General features: G+C 46.1%; 1 protein-coding gene across 1 annotated transcript in view; it reads left to right on the forward strand.

Moving 5' to 3' along the window:
* VWF (von Willebrand factor) overlaps window positions 1–16567 on the forward strand; it is a 153050-nt gene that overhangs the window by 90451 nt on the left and 46032 nt on the right. Inside the window, exons 25-34 of the mRNA XM_014793926.2 lie at window positions 382–538; window positions 1167–1325; window positions 2014–2149; window positions 4133–5511; window positions 7158–7274; window positions 7369–7509; window positions 7807–7950; window positions 10356–10520; window positions 11675–11718; window positions 12030–12207. Of these exons, the coding sequence (XP_014649412.2) occupies window positions 382–538; window positions 1167–1325; window positions 2014–2149; window positions 4133–5511; window positions 7158–7274; window positions 7369–7509; window positions 7807–7950; window positions 10356–10520; window positions 11675–11718; window positions 12030–12207 (2620 nt within the window). The remainder of the gene's footprint in view (window positions 1–381; window positions 539–1166; window positions 1326–2013; window positions 2150–4132; window positions 5512–7157; window positions 7275–7368; window positions 7510–7806; window positions 7951–10355; window positions 10521–11674; window positions 11719–12029; window positions 12208–16567) is intronic.

The raw sequence follows: 16567 nt of genomic DNA on the forward strand, positions 1-16567 counted from the left end.
CTGAATTGAGGCAAGGAAAGAAAGTGACCAGCATGTATGTGTTTATGTAAAAACCCCAAACACCCATGAGGTTGGGAGTGGGTTATGGGGATGGATAGATGACTGAGCAGATGGATAGAAGGGAATGTTCTTTTGAAAAATTCTTAGGTGTATCTATTCTATGAAAGGCTGGCAAAACTACTTTATTCAACTTTTCTTGCTGTAATCCAGATTAGAATTAGGAATTCTGCCTTTTTACCCATTCCCTATTTGGGAGCATTGGCCTACATTTCTCCTTCTACCCTGGAGCTCATCTATCACTGGAACATCTTCACCCAGACCAAGAGCCAGGGTTCCTAAGTGCCAGTCCCAGGCCTAGGCCACCCTGAGGATCCCTTGCAGGTGGACCCTGAGCCGTTCCTGGATATTTGCATCTACGATACCTGCTCCTGTGAGTCCATAGGGGACTGCGCCTGCTTCTGCGACATCATTGCTGCCTATGCCCACGTGTGTGCCCAGCATGGCAAGGTGGTGACCTGGAGGACGGCCACATTGTGCCGTGAGTCCTGATACCCCTCGTGGTCTCAGACACCCTCCCCTCAGCCCTCATGTGTCTAGACTTTAAGACCTTAAAGTGGGGTGCCGGAGGACAGCTTCATGGGAGAGAAGACAGAGCTCTAATGTGGGGATGGATGGCCGAGGGCTGAAGGGAGTTAAGACACTGATGTGAGGAGAGACAGGGACAGGGACTCAAGACATTAATATGTGGAGGTTCTTCTGAAGAAGAAGTCTGGAAGAGGGAGAAGAAGGAACAGTGATGAAGAGCAGAAGGAGGTCAATAGATGTCTTTAATTAGACACTATCATGTCTGCCCATATGAGTGATCAGTTCACACATTTACATAAGGTCTTCCTTCTTCGGGTGTAAGCAGCTGATTGTTTTTATACTGAAAACTCATTCAGAACAACTAGATTCCTGGTGTAGGTGGTTTAAAAACCCGGAAGCCTCTAATATTGGTGACTTCTGTAGTTTCTTAGCTCCCCAACACAGTCATCATCTCCCCCAGTGCCATCACCACCAGTGGTCTCACCACCATCTGTTGGGGCCTTCGGTGCAGTCCCAGCTTCTCAGGTTGCATGGGGCTGCCTAGCGCCTTCACGGCCCTGCCTGTTTCTTCATCCACACAGCCCAGAACTGCGAGGAGAGGAATCACCGGGAGAATGGGTACGAGTGTGAGTGGCGCTATAACAGCTGTGCTCCTGCCTGTCCCGTCACGTGCCAGCACCCCGAGCCCCTGGCGTGCCCTGTGCAGTGTGTGGATGGCTGCCACGCACACTGCCCTCCAGGTGAGGCACCTCACATGGGTAGGGATGGGCTGGCAGGATGGGAGAGCTTGTTAGGAGAGGTGATTCCCTGTCCTGCTTGCTCTCGGCCTTGCCCAGAGGCACCCTATCTCCAACCCTCCAACCCTAGGTTCTGTTTCCACATGTCCTTCCATCAAAGCCAGGCCAGCTCTGAGTTTTGTGAAGTTGAGCTCTGATACGGTACTTCCGTTTGCCTATTTATGGGTTAATCATCTCGAGCAGCACTTTCTGCTGCTGATAGAACTTTCTGCAATGATGAGAATGTTCTATTGAGATGTGACTCACGTGTCTGAAGAATTGAATTTTAAATTTTATTCATTGGTACTTAATTTAAATTTAACTAGCCACATGTGGTTCCTGGCTATTGTATTGAATAGCACGGATCTAGTTATCAAATATATTCTTTGGTGGAGCAAAAAGACCTTTGGAGATAAGATTTCAGTTGTCCTGAGGTTGGGGGGAGGTGAGGTAGGGTGAAGGAATCCGCCTCCCAGTTTTGCAGAGGGATAAATCAAGGCCCAAGGAAGGAGGGTTGCTCCCCAAGCTCTGGGGTGACCCTCGGGCGAGGCAGGCAGAGCTGGCTCCTGGGGCAGGGCCCTTTAGTTGAAGGTGAGTCTTCGCTGTGGGAAAGGTGAGAGTTTGGGCTCCTCATGAGACGTTTGTGGCACAGGGAAGATCCTGGATGAGCTCCTGCAGACCTGCGTGGACCCTGAAGACTGCCCCGTGTGTGAGGTGGCTGGCCAGCGCTTAGCCCCCGGAAAGAAAGTCGCCTTGAACTCCAGTGACCTTCAGCACTGCCAGATTTGGTAAAATAGTCACCCCGGCTGTTTGAAGTGATGGGTCTGACTGTTTTCTCTGGGGGCTGCTCAGAGGTGTAGTTTTTGGGAGACACTTCCTTGCTATGTGAGTTGACACAGAGTGTTTTTGTTTAATTTGTTTCTCTTTCTTTAAAGACAGACAAGATCACTTCCCCAGGAAATATCTCTTAAGAGGTTTAGGTTTTTCAACTCTTCTCACTGGAGGAAGTGTGTGGTCTCATATCGTCCCTGGAGGTCACATCTAGTCTGGGTGCAGGTGTCTATGAAAGTCAGATTTCTTTCTACTGGAGGTGGGGATGCATGGGAGGAAAGTGAGGCAGCGCCCTGACCCCTCAGTGTAACATAGACACCACAGGGCTACAGCCAGGGTCCCAGGATGGGGCTCTCGTAATTAGGAGGGAGACACTTGTAGCTGCACCTGGGGCTCTCACCTGTCTCGCCTCTGGGATCCAGCCTTTGGGGAGGTGAGGAGTCCTCAGTGTGAGCTCCGACTCTCTGAAGTCCTGCTTCTAAGTAGGGAACATGTATTCAGATGCTGATGTATTCAACACCACTCCTTATGGGAACCTAAACTTGAGAACTTACATTGCTGGGGAAGGGGCCGCGGCCACAGCTGCCAGAGTCAGATCCTGCCGCCGCCATCTGTACAAACAAGAGTGAACACCGCCTGGGGTGGATTTTCTAGCAAACACAGGAAACTAGAAAGTATGTCACTCATGCACTGTTAACCAAGGATTGAAGCAATAAATCATGTGAACCACAAGGAAGTAGGAATTAACTTCTCAGTTAGGCCCTGCCTGTTTACTGACTCAATGCTGAAATGGAGACTGTAAGGAATAAAGAATGGGTGAGCCCAAGGTGGGCTTGGGGTTCCGAGCCACAAGGGCAAAAGAGCTTAGAGCCCTCTTCCTGCCTCCCTCCATTGGCTTATGGGAAGGGACAACTACCAGGTACATACCGTGTCTGCAAACAGGTGTGGACAGTAATTGCAAGGCAGGCTAGGGTCATCGCCGGGGAGGCAAGCCACAGGAGACACTTCCCAGGGCTCAAGGCGCTGCTGCCCTCTTGGCTTTACTGGGGTTGCTGAAGGCAAGTTGCCTTAAAGGCTGAAGGTATAGAGAGGAGAAGGTTCTAGCCTGCATGGATCTCCACCACGGGTGACTTGATTCACCTGGCAGTGTAGGAGGTTGTGCTGCTCTACAACAGACTCGTGGGATGTGCTTGGGGCTGGGCAGAGGGCCTAGCCAGTCCCTGGCACATAGTAGGTGCTCACTGAATGTCCACTGGAGGAATGAATGAATGAGCCACTGTCTTTCCCCCCTAACATCTTGGAGACACCCTATACTACTCCCAAGTACTTTGTTCTGCTAGATTAAGAAGGGATTTTGAATCTTTATTCATCTTTTCAAAATGTTTTTGCTCCAGTTTTTCTTCTCTTCCTTAAGGCCCAATGTATTAAACACGGTGCAAAATTCATACAGCTTAAATTCTGTTGTAATAAATACTGTAAAGCATTTATCTTCAATAGAACATTTGCAAGTCTGAGTCAGTGTCAACATTTCAGGGCAATATTTGTCTTTGGAGATATTTGGAAGAAAGTTTGGATTATAATTAATTGTTCTTGTTGCTAGAGATGTGGGTTGAGGAGACATCAACTTTGAATGGCTGTGTGGATGACCTAGGAGCCAGAAACATTCTTTTTCAGACCCTAGGATGGGTTAAAGCTTTGGCTTCTAGAATCAAGGGAAGGCTTTGTTGTGTGTGTGTGTGTGTGTGTGTGTGTGTGTGTGTGTGTGTCTAGGGGTGCTATTTGGGGACATATGTTAAAAAATGACGTTGTACTTGGGTGGGGAGTGACCGTGGGAGCTCAGGTTCAGGTGGGCTGGGCAGGAAGTTCCATGGGAGTGTGTGCAATGGTTCCGAATAGGACTGAGAAGTGCCCTCATTTCCATTTCTCCCTCTCTACTGCAGTCGCTGTGATGGTGTCAACCTCATTTGTGAGGCCTGCAGGAAACCGGAAGTCCTACCGATGCCTCCCACGGAAGGCCCGGTCAGCCCCACCACCGCATATGTGGAGGACGCCCCGGAGCTACCCCTGCATGACTTCTACTGCAGCAAGCTTCTGGACCTGGTCTTCCTGCTAGATGGCTCCTCCAAGCTCTCTGAGGCCGAGTTCGAAGTGCTGAAGGCCTTTGTGGTGGGCATGATGGAACGCCTTCACATCTCCCAGAAGCGGATCCGCGTGGCCGTGGTGGAGTACCACGATGGCTCCCACGCCTACATTGCACTCAGGGACCGGAAGCGGCCCTCGGAGCTGCGGCGCATTGCCAGCCAGGTGAAGTACGCAGGCAGCGAGGTGGCCTCCACCAGTGAGGTCTTGAAGTACACGCTGTTCCAAATCTTTGGCAAGATTGACCGCCCCGAAGCCTCTCGCATCACCTTGCTCCTGATGGCCAGCCAGGAGCCCCCGAGGTTGGCCCGGAACTTGGTCCGCTACATCCAGGCCTTGAAGAAGAAGAAGGTCATCGTGATCCCAGTGGGCATTGGGCCCCATGCCAACCTCAAACAGATCCGCCTCATCGAGAAGCAGGCTCCAGAGAACAAGGCCTTTGTGCTCAGTGGTGTGGACGAGCTGGAGCAGCAAAGGGACGAGATTATCAGTTACCTCTGTGACCTTGCCCCCGAACCACCTGCCCCTACTCAGCGCCCCCGTACAGCACAAGTCACTGTGCGTCCGGAGCTCTGGGGGGTTTTGTCACTGGGACCCGAGAGGAAGTCCATGGCTCTGGATGTGGTATTTGTCCTGGAAGGGTCAGACAAAACTGGTGAGGCCAACTTCAACAGGAGCAGGGAGTTCATAGAGGAGGTGATTCAGCGGATGGACGTGGGCCGGGACAGCATCCATGTCACAGTGCTGCAGTATTCGTACATGGTGACCGAGGAGTACACCTTCCTCGAGGCACAGTCCAAGAGGGACGTCCTGCAGCGGGTGCGTGAGATCCGCTACCAGGGTGGCAACAGGACCAACACCGGACTGGCCCTGCAGTACCTGGCTGAGCACAGCTTCTCGGCCCGCCAGGGGGACCGGGAGCAGGCGCCTAACCTGGTCTACATGGTCACAGGAAACTCTGCCTCTGATGAGATCAAGCGGATGCCCGGAGACATCCAGGTGGTGCCCATTGGAGTGGGCCCTCACGCCAACGTGCAGGAGCTGGAGAGGATCGGCTGGCCCAATGCGCCCATCCTCATCCGGGACTTTGAGACGCTCCCCCGAGAGGCTCCTGACCTGGTGCTGCAGAGGTGCTGTTCCGGAGAGGGGCTGCAGATCCCCACCCTCTCCCCCGCCCCAGGTATGCTGCTGCCTTGTGTTGATGCAAGGGCTGGCGAGGGCTGGAAGGTGGCCTTGGCGGGGATGCGACCCGTGGTTTCTAATCCTGGCTTCCCCGCTCTGTGCCTTGGGTCAAACCCCTGCCTTCAGAGTGCCTGTGTTTCCTCACCTCCCGGGCAGGTGGATGCATCTGTGATCCTTTTTTGGGGGAGGATCTTTCCTTATTGTATGTGCTTGTAAATTCAAAAGTAATGCAAATCTATGGTTAAAATTTAAACAATACCAAGGATATGGAGTAAAAAATGCATGTTTTAATTTATCACACAGCCTCATTCCCACCCAATCCCACTCCCTGCCTTGGAGGTAACCTGTTAAATTTGGTGATTATCAGCTTTTTGACCACACTGGGTGGATAAAATTATTCTGAGTAGCTAACATTCTCTGGGGCAAGGCCAGGAAGTTAGGTGACAGGTAGCAGATTTCATCTCCAGATTCTGGAGCCAGACTGCCTTGGTTTGAATCTCACCTCTGCCACTCAGTAGCTGGGTAATTTTGGGCAAGTATCTCTGTGTATATCAGTTTCCTCATCTGAGAAATGGGGATAATAATAGGATCTACTCGTAAAATGCTTAGAACAGCCCCCAGCACTGAGCAAGTGCTCAGAAAATACTTGCCAACACTACTGTTATTATTGCCCTCTTAACTGATACTAATGTTTAATCAACTCCTAGTTCTTGAACATCTTTAGTTGGTGTGTTTGGGACCATCTCAGAATAACTAGCCTTCTTTTAATGTCTCTTGATCCTCACACTTGTCATCAGTGCCTTTGTTTCTTTTTTTTTTTTTTTGGTGAGCAAGATCAGCCCTGAGCTAACATCCATGCCAATCCTCCTCTTTTTGCTGAGGAAGACTGGCCCTGGGCTAACATCTGTGCCCGTCTTCCTCCACTTTATATGGGACGCCGCCACAGCATGGCCTGACAAGTGGTGCGTCGGTGCGCGCCCAGATCCGGACCCTGGCCGCCAGAAGCTGAGTGTGCGCACTTAACCGCTACGCCATGGGGCCGGCCCCTCTTTGTTTTTGTTTTGATCACAGTTTTATTTAAATTCTTGTGATATTTCTGTGGAGGAGAACAGTAATTGCATCATCTTATCAAATCTCAGAATGGCGTTTAGGCCAGAGTTTGTTTCCTCTCTATGATCGAGACTCTGTGCCCAAACATTAACACGTGCATTAGGCGTTTGTCATCGGAATACCATATGGCACCTTCCCTGCCCGTAGACCTGAGAGCACACAGGCTCATTTTCTGGGAACATGCTGCGACCCCATTTCCTTTGCCATCTCCCTGTTTGCTGCTCCAATATTTCACTCAATTCAGGGAGCTGGAGGAAGTGATGCCTCTTGCTTTCATCTGCAGGCATTTAAACTGCCTTTGGGTGGAGCTGAAGACTTCCCAGTGCCTCCCAATCTGGGTGCTCATGGGTCCCCTTCCCTCCTCGCTGGCCCGTGTTGCCATCGTGCAGGACCAGTAGAAACACCTCCCCCTATGGTGCCATGCGGTTGGCAGTGCCCTGCAGAGCCCAGTGAATGCAGGTGTCTGCTGCAGGGGGCTTGGTGGCCATTCCCTCTGCTGGTGCTTGTGTGCTCACCGTCCTGGTCTCTTTGCAGACTGCAGCCAGCCCCTGGATGTGGTCCTCCTTCTAGACAGTTCCTCCAATGTTCTAGCTTCTGACTTTGATGAAATGAAGAGTTTCGCCAAGGCTTTCATTTCAAAAGCCAATATAGGTGAGTGATGCTCCAGAAGGAGCAGGTTAGGAAGAGGCCCTATTGGGGCTCCACCTGATTCAGAGCATGATTCCTATGTTCTCTTTCCTGTTAGGGCCTCAGCTCACTCATGTGTCAGTGCTCCAGTATGGAAGCGTCACCACCATCGATGTGCCGTGGCAGGTGGCCCAGGAGAAAGCCCATTTACTGAGCCTCGTGGACCCCATGCAGCGGGAGGGAGGCCCCAGCCAGATTGGTAATGTGGTGCCACGGAGTGGGATGCAGGAGCTTTGTCTGGTTCTAATTCTTGGCATAAGTGACTGGGTGACTTCTGCCAGCCACTTTACTCCTTGGCCTTAGTCTCCTTTTCTGTAAAGTGAGGGCCTAGAGGCTCTTCCTTTTCCACGTCTCACTTATGTGTGTCTCTGAGTCTCTGAATTTTTCAATTTTGATGACCTCAGGCTCCACTGTGAGACTGGATGCCCAGCTGGCTGCAGAAATATAGCGTACTGCGGTCAGGACTGACGTGGTGTGGTCTGCTCTCCATTCTCAGGGGATGCTTTGGGCTTTGCTCTGCGATATGTCACTTCCGAAGTCCATGGTGCCAGGCCTGGAGCCTCTAAGGCAGTGGTCATTCTGGTCATGGACGTCTCCACGGACTCGGTGGATGCAGCAGCCGCCGCCGCCAGATCCAACCGTGAGTGTCCAGTGTACAGTCCTGAGACTCCTAAACTGCCAGAGGATTGAATGTGGGTGGGGGTTACTTTCGGATGTCCTGGCTGATTTTAAACACTTAATACCCACATGTGGCCTTTCAAAGAGCAGGAAATTGTCCAATCCCTGGGTTATTTGGAAATCAAAGAGCAATAAATGTGTGTTTATCCTTCATTTGTCTGCATGCTTTAGATAGATTGTAACCTTTAATTTCTCCATATTTTCCCTTTGTGTCCAGGGGTGGGTCATACCTCCATACCCTTCTTTTTTAAAGTGGTATCTTTGGTCTCACCAAAATGCCACATCTAGGCCAGAGTGATTCATTATGGGCCGTTGAGAGCCATCAGAGACCTTCACGCATTCAGAGCCCATTTCCCGTACCAGCCTAATGGGCTTGGGGGCTGCTGGATGGACAAGAGGCAAGGCTGCTGCTTTGGGAAGGGGATGGATGCAGATGCCCAGCCTTGATGCCCCATAAGAACTTGTGCTGTGAATATCAACAAATATGAGCCAGGACAGGTGGTGTAGTGCCGGGGCAGGGCTGGGTGAGTGGAATGATGTTAAGGTCCCTCATGGCCACTTGGAGAGCTGTTCGTCTTTTAAACCCTGCTCTGGAATTGTCTTTTCTCTAATGTCTTCCTGATGTTCTTCCTGAGAGAGTTATTCCCTCTGTTTCCTGTACCACATCTGAACTACTCAAAATGTGCAAATCATTGTATCGTATTTATTTGTTACATATCTCTTTCTTGCACAAACTGGGAGTCCTTTGAAGGCAAGGGCAAAATCTTATTTTTGTATCATCTGTACATGATGCATGGAATAGGTGGCCATTTAGTGTTTGTTGACTAAATGAATGTGACACATTTATGAAATCTATTATTTTAGGGAAAGGGACCCTAAAAGGGAAAAGATATATGTTTGGATAATACAACCAGCTTGCAAGAGCTGAAAAGTTGCTAGCAGGAAATCAGGTATAACCTTAAGCAAACTGCAAATACCTAGAACTTTCTGGAGAACTAATTGAAGGAATTTCAGGATGGAGACTTTTCTCCTTTAGTATCAAGGATCCAAAGAAAGACTTTCAATAGGAAAGGAAGCAATTACGGTCTGGAGGAAACAGACGTGATCTAGGGCAAGTCATTGAACTTTTCAGAGCCTCAGTTTCTCATCCCTAAGTGGGCACGCACATGCTCTGGGCTCAGCCCTGTGACATTCTTTTCTCTTCTTACACTCTCCCCTGGGTGGTCTCATTCAGTGTCATGGGTCTAAATACATTTATACAGCATTGACTTTGAAATTTCTATCTCCAGCCTGGATCTCTCACCTCAGCTCCACCTAGATGTTCTAACAGGCAACTCAATATAAATGGGAGTCCTGACTTTCATACCCAAATCTCCTCCTGCAATCTTTCCCATTTTAGAAAATGACAATTCCATTCTTTCAGTTGCTCAGGTCGAAAACCTCAGAATCCTTGACTTCTTTTTTTCTCTCTTACCTCCCTCTCCCATTCAATATATCAGCAAACTATAGCTCCATCTTCAAAATATATTGAGAACCCCACCACAGCATTTCACCTCCACCACTGTCACTCTGACCCCAGCCCCCATGGATTATTGTAATAGCTTTCTAACTGGGACCTCAGCTTCCCCACCTTGTCCCCTGCAGTTCATAATCAACACAGCCGCTGTAGTGACCCTTTAAAATTGAAGTCAGCTCATGTCACTCCTCTGCTCCAAAGTCTTGGCTTGTTTCCCGTTTCATTCAGAGAGCACGTTAAGTCCTTAGTGTGGCCTATGATGCTTTGCGTGATCTGTGCCTGACTCCCTCTCTTCTTTGCTCTGCTCCAGCCACCCTGAGGTATGCAGTCATAATTTTGCTCTGGGGCCTTTGCACTCACCATTCTCTCTGCTTGGGATGTCCTCTTAGCTCCTTCCATCCTCACTTCAGGTCTCTGCACAAATGTCATCTCTCCACTGAACACTTCTGCAACCAGCTCGTATGAAACAATAACCCTCACCCCTACTCTGGGGCACTCCCATCCTCCTTATCCTATTTTGTTTTTTCCTAAGCACTTATCCACATCTGAAATACTAGATATTTACTTGTGTTCTTGTGTTTGTTGTCTGTCTCTCCTCCATGTAAGCTCCACGAGGACAGGGACTTGATCTGCTCAGTTCACTGTATCCCCGTAGCTTAGAATATACCTGACACAGAGTAGGAGCTCATTAACATTTGTTGACTGATGGAATATCCTCCTCCTAGGGTCGGTGGATGTGACCAGGCTGAAAAACATGAGGCTATAGACAGATGCTGGGTATAGCTTTGGGCCAGCCCACCTGACCAAAGCAGGTCGATACAGACCCTTTCTTTTTTCTCTGCTAACTCTAGGAGTGAGAGTGTTCCCCATTGGAATTGGGGATAGGTATGATGAGGCCCAGCTGAGGATCTTGGCAGGCTCAGAGGCCAGCTCCAACATAGTGAAGCTCCAGCGAATCGAAGACCTCCCCACCATGCTCACCCTGGGCAATTCCTTCCTCTACAAGCTGTGCTCTGGTGAGTCTTGTAATATCTTTCTTAACCCCCTCAAAAACAAGAACAAAAATAGCAACACCCATTCTAGAGACTCGAGAGTGCCCATGCATGAGATTTGGCCTTGAATGAAGACTCTCATATAGACCAGGACCTTTAAGTTTCTACTCATGAAAGATTTGTGCTACAAACCTCCAAGGGGATACCAGAAAGTTCTCTGTGCATAGTCCTCCTTCCATCCTACCTGTCCATCCAAACTTGAGCAGAGAAAGCCCTTGCTTATTTTTGCAGAGGGATCTTGGAAAAAAGAAGTGGAAGACAGAAGTAGGGAGCTCCAATATCCTGCAGATCATGGTCTTCTTCCCCGTACCCTACACTCACCCTCAGCGTGGGTGGGTATAAAGGGCTTTAGAAATACAACAACACAGATTCTAATATCAGATTACCACAGTTTAAGTTGGCTTAAGGTTAGAAACTTTTTTTTTTAACCATATATGTGTCTTTTAAAACCTGGTTTTATGTATTTTCCTAATGTAATTAGCTGTGAGTCAAAACCCGCCACAGAGTTATTGCCCCTTCCTGCTAGAAGATAGCTCCCCGGCTAGGAATCTCCAAGATCTCTTTCTTTTTTTTTGTCCTTTGATTAAATTGATCCTTTCTGGTCGTCTCTTCTGAACTCTATTTATTTATTCATTTATTATTAATTTTTTTAGTTTTTTTTTTATTTCTGTAGCATTGGTTTATAACATTGTATAAATTTCAGGTGTACATCATTATACTTCTATTTCTGCACGGATTACATCATGTTTCCAAGATCTCTTTCAAGTTTTCAGGATCTGGGCTCCCTTCCTCCCTGCTGTCCCTCACTAGGCACTGATCCACATATGAAAGAGGACAAGGAGATATCGACTGTGAAAAGGCGTCATGAACTGTAGTTATTGCCATATTGTCACCGTCATCACCGTAATTATTAATAACCACAAAGCATGCCTGGAGAACCACAGGATGACCTCCTCCTAATCTGGTGTACCTGCATCCTCACCATTAAACACACTCACATTCTTTTCAGAGTTAAGTCGGCTTCAAGGACTAGCCCAGGTAGCCCAGGCAGATGTTGTGAATGGCTTAGAATTTCTGGGTGATGGCAGGACCTCAGATCTTATTTGTGTCTGTTTCAGGGTTTATCAGTGTTTGCATGGACGAGGATGGGAATGAGAAGAGGGTAAGTTCCTTTCCGTTGACATCTAAAGAAAGGTCATAAATGTATGTTTGGGGCCCTTGTTCCCCCTGGTTCACTTTTATTCTTCTGGTCTTGGTCCATTTCTCCTTCTTACTGTTAAATCCTGTTTTTTATTTTTTGGGAAGGGAGTCCACCTGTAAGTCTTGTGTTTTGCATCCTGTGTCCTGCTATTTAGGCCTGTGTCCAAGTCCTAGTCTCTATGTCCTCGGAGTGTGTCAGTTGCCTGGTAGGTGGGCTTAGAGTTGGAGTGCCTCATCTTATTCCCTGCCTGAATCTGGTTCTTTCTTCCCCAGCCCGGGGACGTCTGGACCTTGCCAGATCAGTGCCACACAGTGACTTGCCTGCCAAATGGCCAGACCTTGCTGCAGAGTCATCGGGTCAACTGTGATCTGGGACCGAGGCCTTCATGCCCCAACAGCCAGTCCCCTATCAAGGTGGAAGTGACCTGTGGCTGCCGCTGGACCTGCCCCTGTGAGTCCTTTGCTTCACCACCCTGCACAGTATTTTTAGCTTGGCTGTGCAGAAAGATGGACCAGAAGCTGAGCATCCCAGAAGACACTTTCTCTCCTCACCGCGTGCACACTTCTACCCTCACCCACGTTCCCTTCCTCTCCCGTTCTCTGGATGTGTTTTCATTTAGTCTCAGGGATCACTGTTCTCTTCCTGTGTCTTTGGAAGGCACGTCCCCAGATTATGCATAGGCAGAAGGAAGAATTGATTTTCTGAGGTCAGTGCTCAGCTTGGCTGTTGGCAAGTCAACCTTTAGGAATCTATGCAGCGGAAGTATAGCAGTGAGAGAGATGTCCCCAGAGAGCTACAATCACACTTATGGCTGTAGGGGGGTTGGGTGCGATGGTGTATCATCATGGTAGCCTGGTTTAAGAGAAGGACATAGTCAACTCCCTCTCATGCAGACCTGGGGAGAGCATTCATCCATGGGGGTGGGTTTGCCTTCTGTCTCATGGTTGGTAGAAATGGCTGCTTATGATAATCCCTACTTAGCAGAGGATAGAACATAATTATGATGCTGAACAGAAACAACTTGTGGGATGAAATCAAAGTGTTTTATATCTTTCTCTCCCTTTAGAATTTATTTAGTGGGATACATTTTCTCCCTGGCTTAGATGAGAATTCTACTAGACCTCATGTCATTTCTGTTTATTCGTAAAGAGTTCTATGGTCACTTTGAGTCATAAGACAAAGTCTCAATTTGGTAGTCAGATGCCCACTCCTGTGTAATAATCCAGACTTTGAACTTGAGTGAGAGTTAAAACACCTCCCTAATCCCAGTTTGGGCTTCCTGCCTCTGGGAAAGGGGTGTGGTCAGCTTCTCTCCCAGCTTAGAACGTGGAGAGGGAGGAGTTGGAAGGGGGCTCAGGTTCTTACGTGACTGACAGGCGCCTCTGTGAGAGGGTTCTGCACTCTCTGGCCTGGCAGGTGTTTAAGGCAGATGCTTTTTCTTGCCTGCTCTCTTGAGGATTTAAGAGGTCCCCTTGCTATGTTCCTCTGATATGGGGTGCAAGGAGTCGTCTATATCCTTTGAGTGGCTGCTTCTTGTTCCTGCCATGCTTCTGGTTCTTTTGCATTCAGCCCCTCATGGACTCGCTCTGTCTTTAGGGATCCTCCTTCCCCTATCGCAGAAGTTCTCTTAGACAGGGTCACTTTTAGAACAGCCCCGGGCCATCATTCCTTCTGTAGATCCTATATCTGATCCCAGATTCCTGCACCTTGGCCCCACCATTGGAGTGGCGTGCGCCTACTTCCCCAAACAGCAGCACGTTTCTCTCTTGCTGCCTGGTCACCTCTGGCCAATACCCATATCCTCTTTCTTTTAGGTTCTTCAGGCATGTGTCAGACGCTGGTCCAGTGTTCTCTATAATTGCATGGAACACACACCCATCTCTTGGAGGGAACGGCCTCCTGAAAGTCCTGCTCATTAGGCTTGGATGCCCCATTTGTCCCTGGTGGGGCGCACGGGGATATGAGACTCACAACACAGTAGCAGCTCTCTCCAAATAAATCTCTTCTTAAATCCAATCCCTCAATACCCCTCTTGACTCTTTTTATACCGTTAAAACGAGTGAAGGGCTTCAAGAGTGATACAACTAAATTTTGGCTATTTTTTTTAAAAACGTTTTTAATTTAAAAACATTTTAAAACTTTTTATTTTGAACAGTTTCAGACTTATAAAAAAGTTACATAAATAGTATAAAGAATTCCTGTATACTTTCACCCGGACTATAATATCCTATATAATCACAGTATAATGATCAAAATTAGGAAATTGACATCGATAAAACACTATTATCTTATTTAATTTTTGTCAGTTATCCCACCAACATCCCTTTTTCAGATGTAGGAGTCAACCCAGAATCACACATTACACTTAGTTGTCATATCTCCTTTGTCTCCTTAAATCTGCAACAATTCTTTATTCATTTTTGTTTTTTTTAAATCACCTTGACATTTTAAAGAGTTCTGGCTAGTAATTTTGTAGAATATCCCTCAGTTTGGATTAAATTCAGGTTATACATTTTGTCAAGAATACCCCAGAAAACATACTATGTCTTTTTTGATGTATCAAGAGGCACATGATATTAGTTTCTCCAATTACTGGTGATGTTCGGTTTGATTACTTGGTTAAGGTGGTATTCACCAGGTTTCTCCACTGTAAAGTTACTATTTTCCTCCTTCCATTTAATAATTATCATGTGCAGAGATAGTGTGAAACTATGGAAATATATTTTTACTCACTAAGTTGAGCATGCATTGGTGATCCTTGCTTTTTTTTTTTACTGTAGTGTTTACCAAATAGTGATTTTCGATTTCCATCATTCCCTTCACCCACATTTATTGGTTGGAATTCTACTGAAAAGAAGAGCTTTATTTCTGTTATTTATTAATTCTATTAATTATTTGTAACAATATGGACTCATGGGTTTTATTTTATTCTATGGGGTATAATCGATTACTAGCATTATTTATTTTCTAGCTCAAATGGTCCCAGATTTGGCCACTGGGAGAATTTACTCTTCAGTTTTACTCTTGTGTCCTTTTGAGATGTCCATATCCCTTCCTTTCTCAGACAGTGAGAAGCCTGGCTCTCGTTATCCACAATATATTTATATATTGGCTTAATCCCAGAATATATATAAAGTAGTTTCAGAATTGCTAACCAATACCTTTATGAAAAACAGATCTGCTAACTTGAGTACAATATTTGTGTACAATTCTTTTTGTCTTTAGTCTTTGAGTATATAGTAAATTTTTTCCCAAAGTTATTTAGGATAGTTTCCCCCCCACTTCAGTGTAGTTATGTTATTCATTACCATTAGTTTAATTTGTTTCTGTTTGTATTCCATTTTGGATTTCCCTCTCCCCTTCTTGGCAAATTTTATTTACTTGTTTTCAGTATGTGAAGCATTAACATGGTTCTAAACCACTCCTCCCTTTCCCTTTCCCGCATATTTCTACCCACTTGCACCTATTATTCCCTGGAGGTAACCTCACATAGTTTTCTTTTACAGTGTTTCCTGGCTATTCTTTCATGTTTGATTTTTTTCAAGTCAACTTGTTTAGCTCCGTAAAATGTTTATTGGTATTTTTATTGAGATTGCATTAAATTTATACATTAACTTGGGAAGAACTGGCGTTTTTATGATGTTGAATCATCCCACCCAAGAACAGAGGATGTCTTTCCACTTACTCAAGTTGACTTTCCTGTCTTTTAGTAGTGTTTTAAAGTTTCCTCATGTGGGATTTGCACATTCTTTGTTAAGTTTATTTCAAGTATTTAACTCTCTTTGTTGCTATTTAAAACTTTTCTTCTTCTTCATTATGTTCTTTAACTGGTTATTGTTTGCGTATATGAAGGATATTGATTTCATATCCTACTACCTAACTGAATTCTTTAGTTATTGAATTAGTTTTAGTGTGGATTCTCTAGGGTTTTCCAGATATGATGTTGTATCATCTGCAAATAGAATTATTTTACTTCTTCTCTATCAATTCTGTGCCTGCAATTAATTTTTCTTGTCTGATGCATTGACAAATTTTTTAGTACAATGTTGAATAGTAGTGGAGATTGTAGATATCCTTGCCTGTTCCTGATCTTAGTGGAAATGCTTCTAATATTTCCCCATTAAGTAAGATACTGGCTTTAGGGCTAAGTGTACACACACACACACACACACACACACACCCCATACATTTTACTATATATTAAGAAAGTATCCCTCAATTCTCATTTTCTTGAGTGTTTTTATCAGGAGTTATTGTGGAATTTTGTTGAAGGCTTTTTCAGCATATATGGAGATAATCATATGATTTCTTTCCCTTATATATATTAATATAGTATATTATATGAAGGAATTTCCTAATGTTGATCACACTTGTTTTGGTGTATTATTTTCTTAATGTGGTGTTGGAAACTGGTAATATTTTATTTAGTACCTTGGCTTTGATATTCCTAAGTGTATTGTGTGTAATTTTAAAATTACCTATTTTTAAAAGCTTGTGGTAAAATATACATAACAAAATTTACCATTTTAACCACTTTTCAGTGTATAGTTCAGTGGTATTAAGCACATTTACATTGTTGAGCAGCCATCACCACCATGCATACCCAGAGTTTTTTTCATCTTGCAATACTGAAACTCTGTCCCCATTAAACAGTAACTCCCCATTCCGCCTCCTCCCAGCCCCTGATATCTACCATTCTACTTTCTGTTTCTATGAATTTGATGACTCTAAGTATCTCATGTAAGTGGAATCATACAGTATTTTTCCTATTATGACTGACTTATTTCACTTAGCATAACGTTTTCAAGTT

Source organism: Ceratotherium simum, chromosome 17 (genome assembly GCF_057802395.1).
Source record: "Ceratotherium simum simum isolate JZ-2026a chromosome 17, ASM5780239v1, whole genome shotgun sequence".
Classification (NCBI taxonomy): domain Eukaryota; kingdom Metazoa; phylum Chordata; class Mammalia; order Perissodactyla; family Rhinocerotidae; genus Ceratotherium; species Ceratotherium simum.